Source organism: Hipposideros armiger, unplaced genomic scaffold, assembly GCF_001890085.2.
Source record: "Hipposideros armiger isolate ML-2016 unplaced genomic scaffold, ASM189008v1 scaffold_12, whole genome shotgun sequence".
NCBI classification, from domain to species: Eukaryota; Metazoa; Chordata; class Mammalia; order Chiroptera; family Hipposideridae; genus Hipposideros; species Hipposideros armiger.
In genome coordinates this window covers 1,892,799-1,909,566 of record NW_017731362.1, presented here as the reverse complement: position 1 = coordinate 1,909,566, position 16,768 = coordinate 1,892,799, and the positions used below count along the sequence as shown (strand labels likewise).

General features: G+C 34.7%; 1 protein-coding gene across 2 annotated transcripts in view; it reads left to right on the top strand.

The window, feature by feature from the left end:
• Positions 1-16,768, top strand: part of COPS2 (COP9 signalosome subunit 2) — a 29,397-nt gene that overhangs the window by 9,127 nt on the left and 3,502 nt on the right. Inside the window, exons 2-10 of one of the 2 annotated variants that reach the window (XM_019664651.1) lie at positions 2,409-2,522; positions 3,196-3,273; positions 6,963-7,088; positions 9,657-9,767; positions 9,887-9,964; positions 11,820-11,994; positions 12,481-12,659; positions 12,757-12,809; positions 15,478-15,575. In XM_019664651.1, the coding sequence (XP_019520196.1) occupies positions 2,409-2,522; positions 3,196-3,273; positions 6,963-7,088; positions 9,657-9,767; positions 9,887-9,964; positions 11,820-11,994; positions 12,481-12,659; positions 12,757-12,809; positions 15,478-15,575 (1,012 nt within the window). The remainder of the gene's footprint in view (positions 1-2,408; positions 2,523-3,195; positions 3,274-6,962; positions 7,089-9,656; positions 9,768-9,886; positions 9,965-11,819; positions 11,995-12,480; positions 12,660-12,756; positions 12,810-15,477; positions 15,576-16,768) is intronic. The other variant, XM_019664662.1, reaches the window with a different exon arrangement.

The following is a 16,768-nucleotide window of genomic DNA, read 5'->3' as shown; positions in this document are numbered from 1 at the left end:
AAGAGAATATATTCACAAAATGTTGAGAACTGGATTAAGTTTATCTCGATCATGGCGATTTTGGGGGAACTATAACATCTAACACATCCTGTACTGTCATGTGTACCTCTCAGCTTCCACTTCCCTCTTCTCGTATCCTGGCCTAGTTGTTTTTTCTAATCTGTTACGGGATAAGACACCAAAAATTAATGTCTTTGAGTGTCCAGATTCTTAGACTTTAGAATAGGTGTAAATCAAAAAAATTTTACTTCTAGGTTCAGGGATGCACACTGAGGATTTGGATTGCAGCAAAGTTATTTTCTGGTTGAGCTAGCTATGCCGGTGTATCATTGAACAGTTAACTGGAGAAGAAATTATTTCGGAAGGTGTAGAAAAGGTTTTATAGCTATGATACTTTTCTTCGAGTTTTCTCTGAGGAGGTGACACTTAGGCTGTAATGATATGCAATGGTTAACCAGTTGAAGAAAGGGGGGAAAAGAAGGGAATGTCATGTAAAGGTGGGAAAGAATTAGCCACGTATGCGGTAAGGCCAGAGTGGCTGCAGCATAGTCAGTGAGGGAGAGTTTGATAGGAGGTATAGTTGGATGCATAGTCAGGCGTCAAATTTTGATGATTTTAAAAGCAATGGAAAGCCATTTTTGAAACTTGACATTTTACGAAGATTATTCTGGCTGTTTACCATGAGAAGATTGAAACTTCAAGGTTAAAAGGAGAATGGGGAGGCTAGTATAATCTGGAAAGATGAAAGTGGCTTGGTAGGCTAGGGTGGTAGCAGGGAGGGTGGGGGGCGTGGATAGATTGAGATTTATGTTGAAGGTGGAATCAAAGACTTCATGTTCCAACAAGATGACTGCTTTTAATGTTTTAGTTACCTCCCGTTACACTGTTTTGTATCTACTGTTCTCTTTCCCCTCTTCCATTTTGTCTAGCAGGCAACTTTCCACTTATCTTTCATAACCTAGCTCAATAGCCATCACTCTCCCAGCACGATCTGATATACAGTTGGCTTTTCAGTCTTTATTAATTGCTTTTTAGTTTGATCAGTTTCATTGCAGTCAAACGTAGAGTGCAGGGTTAAAGAAGTGAATGAGTGTTTATGAAATTTACTCACTACCAGAATTTGATCTCCTCCCTAAAGAGACATGTTCCAAAGGATTTTTGTTTGTTAAACATAACTGAATTCTCAAACTTAAGTCTGTTGTGAATGCCAGTGCTTCCTGTCCTTGCACAAGGAAATAATTATCCTGCAGAGGGCGCACATTACAAAGTCGCTGTGGTCAGTTAAAACGATTTTACACTAACATCAAGTCCCCCTCCATCTACCGGTCACAGGAAAAATTCATCCTGTGTTTATGTATTTTTGAGCTTCCTAACACTACATTCAGTATACATTTTTTCATTCTTGTGCGTTTATGACACACTACAGAATTCCATAAACATCTCTAAAAAAATCTATTAACTGTATAAATTCCATAAATATCTCTTAAAAATTTTATTAACTAATTGAAATACTGTACAATACTGTTCTTGTCTTTTTGTGTTTACTTCCAGGTACTCCTTAATTTGACATAAACTTTCCCTTGTAATAACTTGTAGCTGAAGGAAATCTTATGTCTTCCTAAAATAATTTTCATTATACTAATCCATGTGTATTTTATAATCCTCATTAAATTTAATCTCTTGGAACTGTTTTAAACTCTTATTTACACTGCTCCACAAAATAGTTATTTTACTTCAATTTTCCTTTCTGCTTTATTGTTTCATTACTAGGGACTGAATTTATGTGATGGAAGTCACATAAAATTATATAAATTCATTTTGTTGTTATAAAGCTAGTTAGAGTACATTAATACAACTGAACAGCTGTTGAGTGATATGAAATGCACATGAGGCAATATTCTTATTAACATATATTTAACAATAGACTACTCTGCCATATATAATAGATTATCATCCTAGATGTTTAGGACATGTTAGAATAATGAAATTTAGATTTAGGGAGTAGAGAAAATTAGATTATGGAACTGAAGGTGAATAATTAGCATTTATGCAATAATTTGCATTTATATAGATTTTTCCCAGGTTCCATGACCAACAAACGGTCATTTACAGAATTGGGAGTCATTAATTAATATTGTTTCTATTTTGCTTTAGTGTTGGTTCTATGGAAATTGTAGTTTTGATATGAAAGAAATGATTCTACCGTATTCGCTTAATTTTGGCTTTTCCCTGTTTTTAAATAATGGTTAAATATCTGTGGCTTTTTATCTGTATTCATGGTTGTTTTGTTTTGTATAAATGTATGATTTTTTTCCATCTTTACAGTATTTACTTTTTACAGTGCAAAGCATGGTTTTTTTGGGGGGTTTTTTAGTATTCATTTTAATATCTTTCTTTCCAACACACAGGAATACTCTGAAGACAGTAACTCTGAACCAAATGTGGATTTGGAAAATCAGTACTATAATTCCAAAGCATTAAAGGAAGACGACCCAAAAGCAGCATTAAGCAGTTTCCAAAAGGTTCATATTTTTTTCTGGTTTATTCTGTATCTTAAAGTTTATTTTTTTTAATGATGTCTTAGATCAAATAAGTTCCAAGTGATTTTATCTCAGAAATGTGTGATGGCTACTTAGTGATAATCTTATAAAATAAGTTGCATTATGCAGCACAAGCAAATATTTCTAAAGGGCTATCCTGTTGTTGTTTTTTTCCAATCAAGCTATTTGTAGAGCAAGGCCATTGTCCTGAAAAGCTAGTATGGTTCTAGCAGGAGAACCAACCTGATGGCCAGTAGGCATTATTCCTGCAATCTTGTTCTTTTGGAGACAAAGCACACAGGTGCAGTTTCATTATTAAATAGTGTGTTTTCTTGACTACTGATACATTTTGGGGTTATTCTCACCACTGGATTATTCAAAAGAAGAAAAGTACTTCTGGGATTTTGTAATAATCAAAAGTAGTCCTTATTTAATCTTTTGATGAAGGAACTTCAAAATAAGCTCACCTGTCCTTAAGTAAGCATTTTAAGACTTGTTTCTTTTTTTAAGCCTTTTAAAAATGGTATTAAATGGTGGAATTCTTGGGGAAATATTTTTCATGCACATGATTTAAAATAAATTCAACACAGACATTGAATTTCACTAGAAAATAACAGTATTAAGTTAGACTAAAAATTTCTTCCCTTTTTTTAAGGTTTTGGAACTTGAAGGTGAAAAAGGAGAATGGGGATTTAAAGCACTGAAACAAATGATTAAGATTAACTTCAAGTTGGTAAGATTTGTTTTGAGGAGAATTAAACTAATAATAAGTTCTGTAGTTAAAAACCTCACGGCAACAAAATACTATGTTTATCTACTGCTCTAAAGTAACTGTTGATATGTTTGCATATTTAACTTATTTTTCATTTGTGACTACAGTATAATACTGAGTAAAAAAATTCTGCATAGCATACAGAGTTTTTGTTTTGTTGTTTATACAGAGCTTTTTAAGAAAACTTATTTTTTAGAACATAGACAGTATTTGGCTGCATTATTAATAGTGACTTTTCCACAAACTATTAGTGTTTATTTTGGAGTTTTAAAATTCTTTTTTATTCCAAGGAATTCCTCTTCCACTGATTAGTGCCAAAACCTTAACATTATTCTTGACTCCTCTCTTTGTCTCTCAGCCCACAAATAATCCGTTGGTAAATCCAGGTGGCTTTGTATCTCTTCAAAGTATATCCCGTATCTGACTGCTACTTAACATTTCTACCGCTCTGCTACTCGGGTTCAAGCCAACATCCTCTGTTATCAGGATTATTTCAATAGCTTCCTAATGGTCTCCTGACTTCCATCCTTGCCCAGCTACAGTCTGTTGTCTATAAGCAACTGAGTGATCCTTTTAAAATAAGTCAGATTATGTCATTCCTTTGCTCCAATCTTCTAAATTCCCCTCTCCCCTCAATAAAACTGTGCCCTGTGTCAGCTCACCCTTTGCTACCTTTCTGATCTTGTTTTCTGTTCTCTCCATTACTGGCCCCCTTACTGTTCCTTATGTCATCTCAAGCACACTCCTACATAAAACGCTTGTACTTGCTGTTTCGTCTTCCCCAAATGCTCCTCTCAGATTAGCCATACGGCTCTGCCTCATGTTGACCAGGTCTCTCTGTTCAGATGTCATCATATACTAGGATGGCCTTTCCCTGACCACCACCAATATATAAAATAGCATCCTTCCTACTGGTTTTCTTTTTTCACATGTGTCACCACTTGATGTGTTTACTTATTTTTTGCCTTTCTGCCATCCCTGCCCTACCCTGTCCCCATAGGTTGTAAACTGTGTGAGTTTAGTTTTATTCACTGTTGTATTTCTAGCACCTCTAATAGTGGCTAGCATTCATTGGATGCTCAAATATTTTGTTGAATAAACTCATAGATGAGCTGGAATTGTCATGACATTGTACTCACCTAGATTTGCCAGTCTTCGAGAGTGCTGGGTAAAAGTGAAGGGGAAAAGAAGCAGTTAGTAGATGAGAGGACTGGGTACAGACATGACTCTTACGGTCACTAAGGGTAGAGGAACTTTTAAGAAAAAGATAACATGGAGCTTAGATTCACAGAGGTAAGCACTTTCCTTTACGGCAAATGGAAGGATAGCTAATAATCTGTTACCACTTTTCTTTTGCCCCCTTTTCTGTGTTTACCATATATCTCCTTCCTCTCCCCATTAGCTTCTTTAGCCCATCTATCTGAAATTGAACTCCCTGGATTGACATTGTGCCTTTATCTGGTTAACTCCCACTAATCTTTCATCCGATTCTTCTCCATACACTCTCACCCTGGCATCTTCACTCACCTTCAATAGCAAGGGCCCTCCATGACACCTATAAAAACACTCCAAAAAATGTCTTAGCTTGTTTCTTTCCCCCAAAATATCAGGGTTATTAAAAGCATGTTAAATATCATTAAGTATATTGTATATTGCATTTAAATATAAAGAAGGAAAAATATCTATGTTGCATTTACCCTTTCTAGTTCAGCTACTCTGATATTCTCAAAGTATCTCTGTGTTGCACAATGCCCCTGTGCTATCTTTCCATTTTTGGTGGAAATATTAAACACAAATATTTACTGTATTTAATAACTTAGAGGTCTGTGGAAGAAGTCTCATATGTCTCAAGGGATAGAGATTTTGATTAAACAATTATAGTGACCTTAGGGGCCCAATGTTCAAATTCTTAAGATTCCGTAGTTTGAAATAATAGTACTAAGAGAACCTATAGAAATCTGCTCTTAATGTACTAGGACTGGTTTAGTTTTTGAGCCCATTGAAACACATGCTGCCCACAAGGCTCGAGTTTACCATTTTACCTTGAACCAAGCTGCGAAGCAAGTCAGGGAAAGGATTATTTGTGCTTTATGTTATTCTGCTCACCGTCCTCCTCCATTTTATTTCTCTGTCGGCATCTGTGCATAAATTGTGATTTACAGTAGTGGTCTCAGCTTCTGTTCTTGACCCCTTCATTTTCTGGTTGGTTCAGAGTAGGACCCATGTTGCCATGCAGTGGTTTGGGGCAGTAAAATGCTGGAAGGGTTATCAGTTATTGGTTATCAGTTGTTCTGTGTGTTCACCACTGCAGATAAAACCAATTTACCTTCCCTCGATCTTTAATTACAGTGACATAATTTTTGAAAAGTAAGCTTTGAAGATACAGCATGAGGAAATAAATTCAAACAACCTTTTTGTTAAAATCCCACTTCAGTATCAAGATAAAATCTCAAAGTTGGGACAGTCATATTTCTGATTTTCTTTTTGCCACAAGATATGTCCTGTATCTTGGGTTGTAGCAGCTCACTGATAGGATATTACCTGTTATTTACCACTACTTGGAAACAAAAGTAGTTTGATATATATTGCTTTTTCCATTGTTCTACCCATTTTTTCCCATCCACCCCTACTACTGTTTTCTTCTAATTGAATTCTTGCTAAGAAGGTTTCAGAGAGTCTTCTAATGGGTTTTTTGGAGGTTGTTTTTTTTTTGTCCCTCATTCTGTATCCTACAGCAAGACATAGTCAGAAACAGGAAAATTACAGTATCATTAGTTTATTCTTCATTAAACACATGTGTTCTATTAGTAAAGAAGAAAAATACATCTGCCGTGTTCTGTCTCCCTGATAAAAGGTAAAGAACCCAGTAAAAAGAGGGATTAAGAGCAATTGGAGATTATGGGGGCTCTAAGTGCAGCTTATAAAGTTACACCCATAAGTTGATTTACATGAAATACTTTGAGGGATGATAGACCCTCTGCCAAAATACTTAATTGAGTCCCGGATATTTCACTAGTAATCCTTTATTTCCTGAGATCTTTTGTATTTCCTGGGTTAACCACAGCGTTACAAATAGTCCTGCAAGAAAAGCAACATTAGCTGCATCTACTTTTGAGTACAGCCTTAGATGGGAGGATTTTTCTTGATAGTGGGATGAGTGTACCTGAGCTTGAAGAGATTCTTTCACTTCACATTTTAACGCACAGCCAGCCAATAATAGGGAGAATAGAAACACGTAACTAAGAGTTTCCTAATGAAGGGGTAATCTTCAGGAGAGGATGTAGCTGCTACCTGCATGGTTGGTCCCCAAGCTGTTTGAAAAATTGGAGTAATTTATATTTTTGATCTATGAATATTTTAGTAGTTTTTTATGATTTAAATAAATGTGTTTGTGCAGTGAGGACAATATCTGAAATTTGGGAAATCTGTAAGTTGTACTTTTTCACAGATGAACTTCATAAATTCGGTTCCTGTGTCTGAGTAATCTAGTAATTTCAGATTTAAGCTAAAATAGTGTTTCTGTCTTATAGTTTCTCTATCATAACTTCATTTTTCAATTATGCAGTAATATGTACTATAATAATCTTAATCATATGTACATATTTTAATCATAAATATGTATCTAATAATACATTTTTGTTCCATCACAGACAAACTTTCCAGAAATGATGAACAGATATAAACAACTATTGACCTATATTCGGAGTGCAGTCACAAGAAATTATTCTGAAAAATCCATTAATTCTATTCTTGATTATATCTCCACTTCTAAACAGGTTAGATTCTCTTTTTGCTTCTTGGTATTTATTAATGTGTTTATTACTTATATTAACGGGTTTTTTTAAGGCCTACAAATTCTATTTAAACATTCATGCTAATTATTACTGTGCTATTTTCTTGATTATAATACTAATTATGTAATATTAGAAGGTGATAACTCTAAACTCTGTAATATCTTCAGATACTAAAATAATATGCACACAACTTTTGCAGGCTTATATTAGATTTCTGTTCAGTTCCTATCACAGTTGCTTCTAATAAACTCCATCACCACTTCAGCTAGCCATCCTGAGCTATTTAAATACTTAACAGTGAATCCTAGGTGATTTGTGTAGATATGATTAGATAAAGATCCTTGAAGGGAGAACCTGTACTTATATAGTTAGTACTTAGCATTTAGCATTACTCATTAGGTGTTCAATAAATGCTCTACAAAGAATGGGTGGATGATGGATGATGAAAGGAAGGGCTGATGATGGAGAAACTACAGTGGGCATTGGGAGTGATGATTTGATTTGATTGCTAAGATAATTTGTAATTGGACTGTTTGTTCATATTTTAAACAACATAGTCCTAAGTTTCATCTTTCTTACACTGTGATATTTGAGCACAGGAAGTATACGTTATATCATTTAGTACTTCTTAGTAAAACATTTGGTACGTTTTTTACTCATAATAAAAAATGTTCATCTCAGAATCAGGCTCTTTCATTCCATCTTTTCTACTACCGTATTTGCCGGCGTATAAGACGACTGGGCGTATAAGACGACCCCCTAACATTTCCACTCAAAATACAGAGTTTGTTATATACTTGCCGTATAAGACTACCCCCTCTTCCGCACACCTTCCACACACCAAATAAAAGGTAAAACAATATCAGATTTGATTTCAACATTTATATTTATATTCAAATGCTTATGACATGCAGGAAAACTGTCACAAGGCTGTATGTAATCAAACATATACATAAATCGCGATTCGCGATTTTGCGCTATCATACTGGGTGTATGGTCGGCTGCGTGCGATTTTGCGAGTGGTAAAATCGCATAACAGCAAAATCGCATAACAGCCGAGCATACACCCAGCAGCGCTGCTGATGCCTGAACGGTATGTGGAATGAAGTGGGCGGGCATCGGGAGGCCACTATGGCACGGGGCAAGCACTATGGGCAGTCTATCTGAAGTGTACCTGGCGTATAAGACGACCCCCCACTTGGAGGCATATTTTTCAGGGCCAAAAAATCGTCTTATACGCCGGCAAATACGGTAGATATCATTTTTATTTCTTGAGGCACTTTACTACTATTTTTACTCTTTATATCTAAAATATATACTGTGGAATTAGAGGAAGATTAAACATATGTTTTCTTAGAACACTGGCACCAATTCTAGAGGTGTTCATATTTATTGGGGCTTCTCTTAGGTGGGAAATGTTTTCTGAGTTTTACAGACAAGGATCAAAACATTTTGGTGCACTGTTTATAAATGTTACGCCACATGTTGGGGAGGATTAATGATCAGACTTCAGGATGGTGTGTTGCTTCATGCTGTTCTATGTATGCTTTCTGTCTTGTGAAAATCAGAATAGATAGTGGGCGAGCAGAGCTTGCCTTATTCAGTATGCCGTCAGCAGCCATGAATACATAGGCAGCCTTTTCTGAAAGTATCAAAGTTTCCTGTTTTCATAGCCCTGTTACCTCTTGATCCTGTTACGGATCAGAAAATCAAGTATTTAAACAAAGGCAGAACCAGAAGTTGGGGGGAAGAGGGTGGATAGTGGAGTTTATCACAATGCAAAACGATTTGTGATTTCTATGAAAAAAAGTGTTGCTCACAGATTGGTGAATTGGTGGTGGTTAGAGCTAAAACTGTGCTAGATGTTTCCCTCCATCCAACTCCAGTAGTTTACTAGTAACTTAAAAGCTGTGTGGGGCCGGCCAAATGTCTCAGTTGGTTAAGAGCTCGCTCAAGATTGTGAGCTCTGAGCAACAGCGGTTCGATTCCCGGCCCCAGCCGAGCTGCCACCAGGTGGCAGGATGGCTCAGCTAAATAAATAAATAAAAATTTAAAAATAAAAAAAAATAAAATAAAAACTGTGTGGTTCAGTTAATTGCTTAGTCACGTTTATAGAAGAATTTGGAGGAAAGGAGCTTATTCTTCTTTCTTTAGCAGCTTACTTCGTGTTTGCCACATAGTATGTACCAAATAAGAGTTGAGTAAATAAGATATACACTATTAATAACAGTACAACTAGTTCTATGTACATGTCATTTCCTTCCATTAATATAAAGTGAGTTATTAGTTTGGAAAGGACACTTGCTATTAGAGCATTAGATATTTTCTGGGTTTTATTTTTTAAAATTCATATAAAAATGTCTTGCCGCTTATCTTTTGTACATTTGGTCTTATTTTGCTAAGATTTTTGTCAATTTTGTGGACTGTCGCAGATATTTGTTAAGATACAGATGATAGTGTACCTTATGTGTATTAAAGTTCAAAGATGCACTTTTAGTATGCTCAAATTAACTTTATTAACAGGTACAAATTTGCTGTTTACAATTATAGAATTCTGATTTTTTATGTCAGATGGATTTACTGCAGGAATTCTATGAAACAACACTGGAAGCTTTGAAAGATGCTAAGAATGATAGACTGTGGTTTAAGACAAACACAAAGGTAACAATTATAATTATTTACATTTTTTCTTTAGAAAAATGGGCGGGTATCCTTAGTAAACACTCCTAAAGACCTTCTTGTTGAAATTTTTTGATTTTAATAAGTTTCTCTTTTTACAGCTTGGGAAATTGTATTTAGAACGAGAAGAATATGGAAAGCTTCAAAAAATTTTACGCCAGTTACATCAGTCCTGCCAGGTAACATACCCTTAATTTTTTATTAACATTTCTTTATATTAGGGATAAGAAAAATTGTATTAAAAAAATTGCTTAAGGTTGTTTTTGTTCAAGCATCATCCCAAAACTAAAATTTAGAAAATAAGTTACCAAAAAGCTCATTTTTTCTGTTACATTTCTTCCTGTTTTTATCCTAATTTCAGTCCTTTGTGGAATGAAGCACAGGTATCAATAAATGAACAAATAGGCCTGTCATTAATACTAAGAAGTTGTCTTTCATATTTAGTTATGCACCCTGTGAAAGGGTATCGCAAACATATGTAATAAAGACACTTAATATTCTATTTTATAATGTATGAATCCCCTGCTGTCTAGTAGAAGTTCATATATTGCTAAAAACATTCTGTATCTGTGCTGTTCATACAGTAGCAGCAGCTACATGTCGTCAAATGTATGAAATGTGGCTAGTGTGAGGAAGTACTGAGTTTTATATTTTAATTAATTTAAATTTGAATGACCCCAAGGTCTGGACAGTGTACCGCTATAACTTTTTAACTAATAGAACTATAATTTTATATTTCCTTTTTAGTCTTGATCAAAAAGTTATTTAATATCAGTTTAAATTTTATGTGGAAATGCTGTTTTAAATTTTTAAGCTCTTCCAAAGTTATATACTATTATTTTAATTATGTTATTTCTGTGAATGGGGGAGGTGTTGATCAGGAAAATGTTCTGAATTAATCACCTGCAGATGTTTTTATTTAATTATTTCGAGTTTTAGTTTTTAAACATAAGAAAAATGTTTGCATTTCATAATAGTTTTGCTTTACAAAGCAGATTGTCATTTATGAATTATTTTTTATCTACAATCTTAGGAAAGCTTAGTCTGATGCATAAACAACTGAGTTCAGTTCCATCTGAAATGGAAATGTAGAGAAGCCTTTTCTGAATGGAGGAGGGTCTTTCAGTGTGTACCTAAGCAATATGAAAAACCCCTCTGCAAAGTTTTACTTGGTTTATTTTAGTACATAAGAAAAATGCTATCTGGATTGTAAATAATGTTATAGTGTAGCAGAGATGCATGATAATCAGAATGTACAAATTGTCTTGCCTATCATATTTTTTACTCTGCTGTTATTTATTAGTGAATAACTAAACAAGTTTTAAATTGGAAAACCAAGTAAATAATAAATTTTGGCTTTATGAATCAGTGTTTGATGTTTATGATTATCTGATTGTGGACCACATGCAGTTTTTCATGGCCTGCATTTTGTGAGCTGTTGGTCATCTTTCAAAGTCAAACTCAAAGTTGCCACCTTTGTGATTCCTTTGACATCCCCTAGGAGAGTGAGTTCCTGTCACTTCCATTCTTCTTGGCACTTGGTTCATGCTTAAACTAGAATCTTCATCATTTATATTATAATTCATCTGTTGACAGATTAATCTTCTAGATTTGTGAACTTGGGGAGGCCACTAACATTGGCTTATTTAACTTACTTTCCCAAGTTAGACCCACTGCCTGGACCAAGGAAAGCACTCAGGAAGTATTTTTTGATTGAATCAGTGGATCTAAAGTGATTGTAAAGATTTGGGAAGACCGTAAATAACCTCCTAGATGAAAACAAACATTATAAAATTTTATACACTAAAAATATACCTCTGGCCACTTTTTCTTTTAAATGACTCGAAAGTACAAGGGTTCCTTTTTGGCCGTTAAAGGTAGTGTTCTTAGACTCTGGATCCCAATTAAAATTTGTAGTGCATTTTCATACATAATTAGTATTATAAATGTAAAGTTCTTGGACTGACTCAAATAAAAATTACTAGGGTGACTCTGGATTCTATCTTGACTGAATTTTATTATTTGCTTTTCTAGACTGATGATGGAGAAGATGACCTGAAAAAAGGTACACAGTTATTAGAAATATATGCTTTGGAAATTCAAATGTACACAGCACAGAAAAATAACAAAAAACTTAAAGCGCTCTATGAGCAGTCACTTCACATCAAGTCTGCCATCCCTCATCCACTGATCATGGGAGTCATCAGAGGCAAGTTTGGTTTGGAGAGGGTGGGTGGGCAGTGTCGTGGGACGATGTCAAGGTGTCATTGCACATAACTGAATAACTGAAGGTTGTTTCTGTTTTAGTGAAAATAATTGGCAAAGTAATGAATCGATGACATGATACAGTCTTAGAAAAAAGTTAGGATAAATTTTTATCTTGTAAAATTTCTCAGTGGAGATATTAATAGAAAATTCACCATCAGAAGTGCTATTCTAGAATTATAATGACGTATTTAAAATTACTTTCTACTTCAGTTGAGAAGAAAGGCTTGCAAATGCTTGTCTGACTGATGCTTAATGAAGATCCTGCATTTTAGAATTAAAATGTGTACCCTGGGCTGGTACTATTCATGTTATAGAATTAAAAGACTGGAAGCCATTGAAATAGTTTCTGTTTGATGTTTATAAAGTGTTCAGTCTTGTTATTGCAGAATTGAAAATGTCCTCGTTTCTCCTGTTTTATTCTTTACAGAATGTGGTGGTAAAATGCACTTGAGAGAAGGTGAATTTGAAAAGGCACACACCGATTTTTTTGAAGCCTTCAAAAATTATGATGAATCAGGGAGTCCAAGACGAACTACATGCTTAAAATATTTGGTCTTAGCAAATATGCTAATGAAATCGGGAATAAATCCATTTGACTCACAGGAGGTATGTGTATGCTCTAATTGTTCATTTCTATCAGCTGTCTTTTGTGGAAGTAAACTTTGTACATGTACATGGTTAATTCTTTCTTTACTGTGTTTAGGCCAAACCATACAAAAATGATCCAGAAATTCTAGCAATGACGAATTTAGTAAGGTAAGATTTTATATTTCAGTTAAGGTAAACTACCTTAAAGCAGTGAATAAAGGGGAGAGAGAAGAGAGAACTTACCAGAATTCAGTTAATTTACAACAATTACTCTTGTATTTTGGTTTGAAATATACCAAAGTTTGTGAAAGTTTCATCTTTTGAAGTCATTTATTATGCTTTTTCTGTTAGTCACAAGATTTTATAAAGTATTTGCTGCTTTTTTTTTCTTATCTGTTTGTGTTTGTGCTATTTTTCAGTAGAAAACTGATTATAGATGTTTTAAAACAATTTCACAATGTTTACTGTTTCTGCCTGCCTTCATCCAAAATGAAATTATGAATTGGACCATATAAATTGAGAACTTTTAGTAAGACAGTTTCTTTACTTGTATATTTTCTCAATTGAAGAGATAAAAAAACACTTATAAAAAAAGTTTACCTGAGATAATTTCCTGATGTAAGAAGCAGAGGGGTCATACTGGTAAGAAACCCAAGAACCTGTTGATATCTTCTGTGGAGAAAGATATGACTGATGATGGTTAGCAACTGAAAAGCCTACCATAATTAACATTAAACAAAATTATAGTAGATAAAACCAAGCGAAAAGCCTAGACAAGTAGGCCTGTTTTTGCAAAAGAAATCAGTGAGCAAGAATAATTTTTCTTTGTGCCAGGAATAAATGGAGCCCAAGCTTTAACAGGCTTTCTTTGTAGGAAAGTATGAGAAACTCACTAGGCTTCTTCAGGTCCTTTGTTTTAGAGCACAGCTGAGTGCACCATGGCAGGAAGAGCAGTAAGGGACATAGGGCAGAGGTTTTTGCAGATATGTGTAGATAACTTAGATGACCAGACAATCTCTTACTAGTCTTCTTCATTTAAGAAAAAGTACTCTTAGGCTATAAATTATGAGTCATCTACATATAAATTTTATATACTTAGAGAAAATGGCTATTTCATGATATTGTTTAAGTTCCTATGTAAAATATTCTCATTTACTTTGTTTTTACTTGGCTATGATTTTTTAAGTTACTAGGTTTTCTTCTTTAAGGAAATCTTAATCTTAGCTGTAAAAAATAATGATTTTATTTTAAGGGAACTAGGAGTAGTTAGGGCATAAAACCCCTAAATTGCAACATTAAAAATCAGCTTCTTTGTTATTTATGTCTTTAGTTTATTTTAATATATATTTGTTGAATTAAGTTGATTTTAGTTATGAAGAAATTTCTCCATCTTTATTTCAAACAATTTATTCCATCTACATTTGGCCACATTTGACTAAGTGGTGACTTGTTTAGAAATTGACTTCATAATACTTTTTAAAAATTATTTATGAAGTTAAATTGCTAAAGCAACAGTTTAAACTTTTAAAACTTCAATATTGAGGATAAGTTTTGCCCTAGACATTAATATTTTATCTAAATTAAATTGGTTAAATACATTACACTGGATTAAAGGACTGATTTTATCAGACCTTTAAAAAAGTCATAGCTATAGTTATATATTTACTATATCTTAAAATTTACTCCAGTGAAGCCTCTAAATTGGATCTCAGAAACTTAGAGTGGTGGTAAATTTTGACTCAAACAAGTGATCTTTGGTGTCCCACATTTTGTATAAGATTTTTTTTTAAGCCACTTAAATAGTGGAAGAATGTCTCTTGGTTAAAATATATGGGTGTGCGAGTGTTTTCACTATTTAAATATATCCTCCTGTAGTATATTACATTAATATATTTGAGGTAGGTAAGAAAGTAATGCTTCCTAATTTTATCTTCCTAGTCAGTTGCCAGCAGACTAGAGGAAAATAATTCCTGTTGAAGCACTTGAATCACCTGCCCCTAACATGAAGTTACATTGCGACCCAACAGATGGAAGCACAGCAGAGGGCGTGCAGAATGGCTGATGATATGTCTTACATATAAAGCAGACAGTGGTGCCATATCCAGAAGGTTGGCTTCTTCCTTCTCAGCACCTTTAGCAATCCCCATAGTGCCTGACAGAATTATTTCAGGAGTAGATACTAGACACACCTCAGAGAACCATGAACATAAATCAGCCTTTGGCCTTCTGCAGCAGGGTCCGTCCCTCTCTGCTGTGTGTGCCTGGCCCATTTGGCACTAATGATCCGCCACTGATACAATTTTCTGCTGTATAGCTCAGTAGAATTTTCAAGCTAGAGAGAATTGGGCATCAAATGTTCCCTTTGAAAAGTTGTGGCATTTGCTGGTAGCTTTCTAGAAGAAAAAAATTAGGAAGCTGTTTCTGAATAACCTTCAGAGAGGATATACTGTCTTATTTGAAAGACAAGGCTAGACTCCTCCAGACAGTGGCATGCATGAAACTTGGTTTGTTAGGGATTAAATGCACAATTTAGTTTGAAAGCATCAAACAGTTATTAAACTGATGTCAATTCTTAACAATACTAAGATTTAAATTAACTATGTATAAACATATAACCCCAGAACATATATACTTCCTTTATAAAACTGAAAGCATTATAAAAGATGCATTTTATTTGCAGAAGGATGTGTGTTTAACTCTGATTTCCGTGACAGAAATTATAGTACAATTTAGAGTTTTGCATTTAAAATTGAGAAACAGGCTCTTTGGATTATCTGATTTTAATACATGACTTCTTCGTGTTTGACAAAATATATACTTTTTTTTTTTCTCTTAGTGCCTATCAGAATAATGACATCACTGAATTTGAAAAGATTCTGAAAACAAACCACAGCAACATCATGGATGATCCTTTCATAAGGGAACACATTGAAGGTATGTTCTTTCTACTAACTGGATTCTATTACTTCCTTTGTCACTGTCAAACAGCGCTTCTTAATGGAGCTGAATAGAATTAAGCTGTTTTTCTTCTGTTTGTTAAAAACTATAGAAATGTTTTTAAATGTTGTCAAGGAATAGGATACTCCCTAAAATTATAAAGGTGTTTTAGAAATCATTAGCCAATTTTATGTTATTAACATAATCAAATTTTTATATGATATCCATTTCATTTAGGGTGGCTGTCCCTTTTACCTTTTTATTCTAATTTAGGTATTGCATGTTTATTACTGGTTTAACTTCAAAGTAAATTTTTTTTTAAGATTTTATTGGGGAATTGGGGGAGGGGAACAGACAAGTTGTTGTCCTTTTGTTCTTCAGTCTAGTTGTGAAGGACATCGCCTCACTGGCCCATGTTGGTATTATCTTTGTGCTCTTCCCGGGTGAGGCAGTTGCTCGCCGGCCACTGGACGGCCGCTCACGGCGGCTGACAGCAGCTCATGCTAGCTGCCGGCTGCTCACACTGGCTGCCAGACACTCACAGCAGCTCATGGCAGCCCACTGCAGCCTATACCATCAACGACTCACGGCAGCCCAGCTCCAGGTCGAGCTGTTGTTCACAATCTTAGCTGTAGAGGGCACAGTGTCACTGGCCCATGTGGGATCCGAACTGCAGCCCTGCTGCTCAGAGCCGATGTCCCAAGCCAATTCTTAGCCAACGCGCCACACGGCCGGCCCTCAAAGTTAGTTTTTAAGATTTATTTTTGACAAGTAACAAAAACTTTAAAAATATCCCGCTATAGATAATGCTGAGATGCATTTACTTTGAAAGGTAAGCTAACATTGTAACAGTAAGTGTATGAGATTTTTAATAAGTTCTGTTGGATTCACAAAGACACAAATCATTCCTTTTTTGGGGGGCCTCTTTTATACCTCCAATGTTCCCACCTGTTGTGGAACTGTTTGAGAGTTTTAAATGACCATTTAGAAAAACTCATTCAAATACTTAAATTCCAAATGAATCAGGAAAATCCAAAGAATACTTTAGAAGTAATATTCTTTTGTTTCCCACCTTCCTTTCTTCTTCTTTTTTTTTTTTTAAGTGAAATTCCTGGGTCAAAGAGTGTGTTCCTTTTTTTTTTTTTTTCTCCTTAAAGATTTTTATTGGGGAATTGGGGGGATGGGAACAG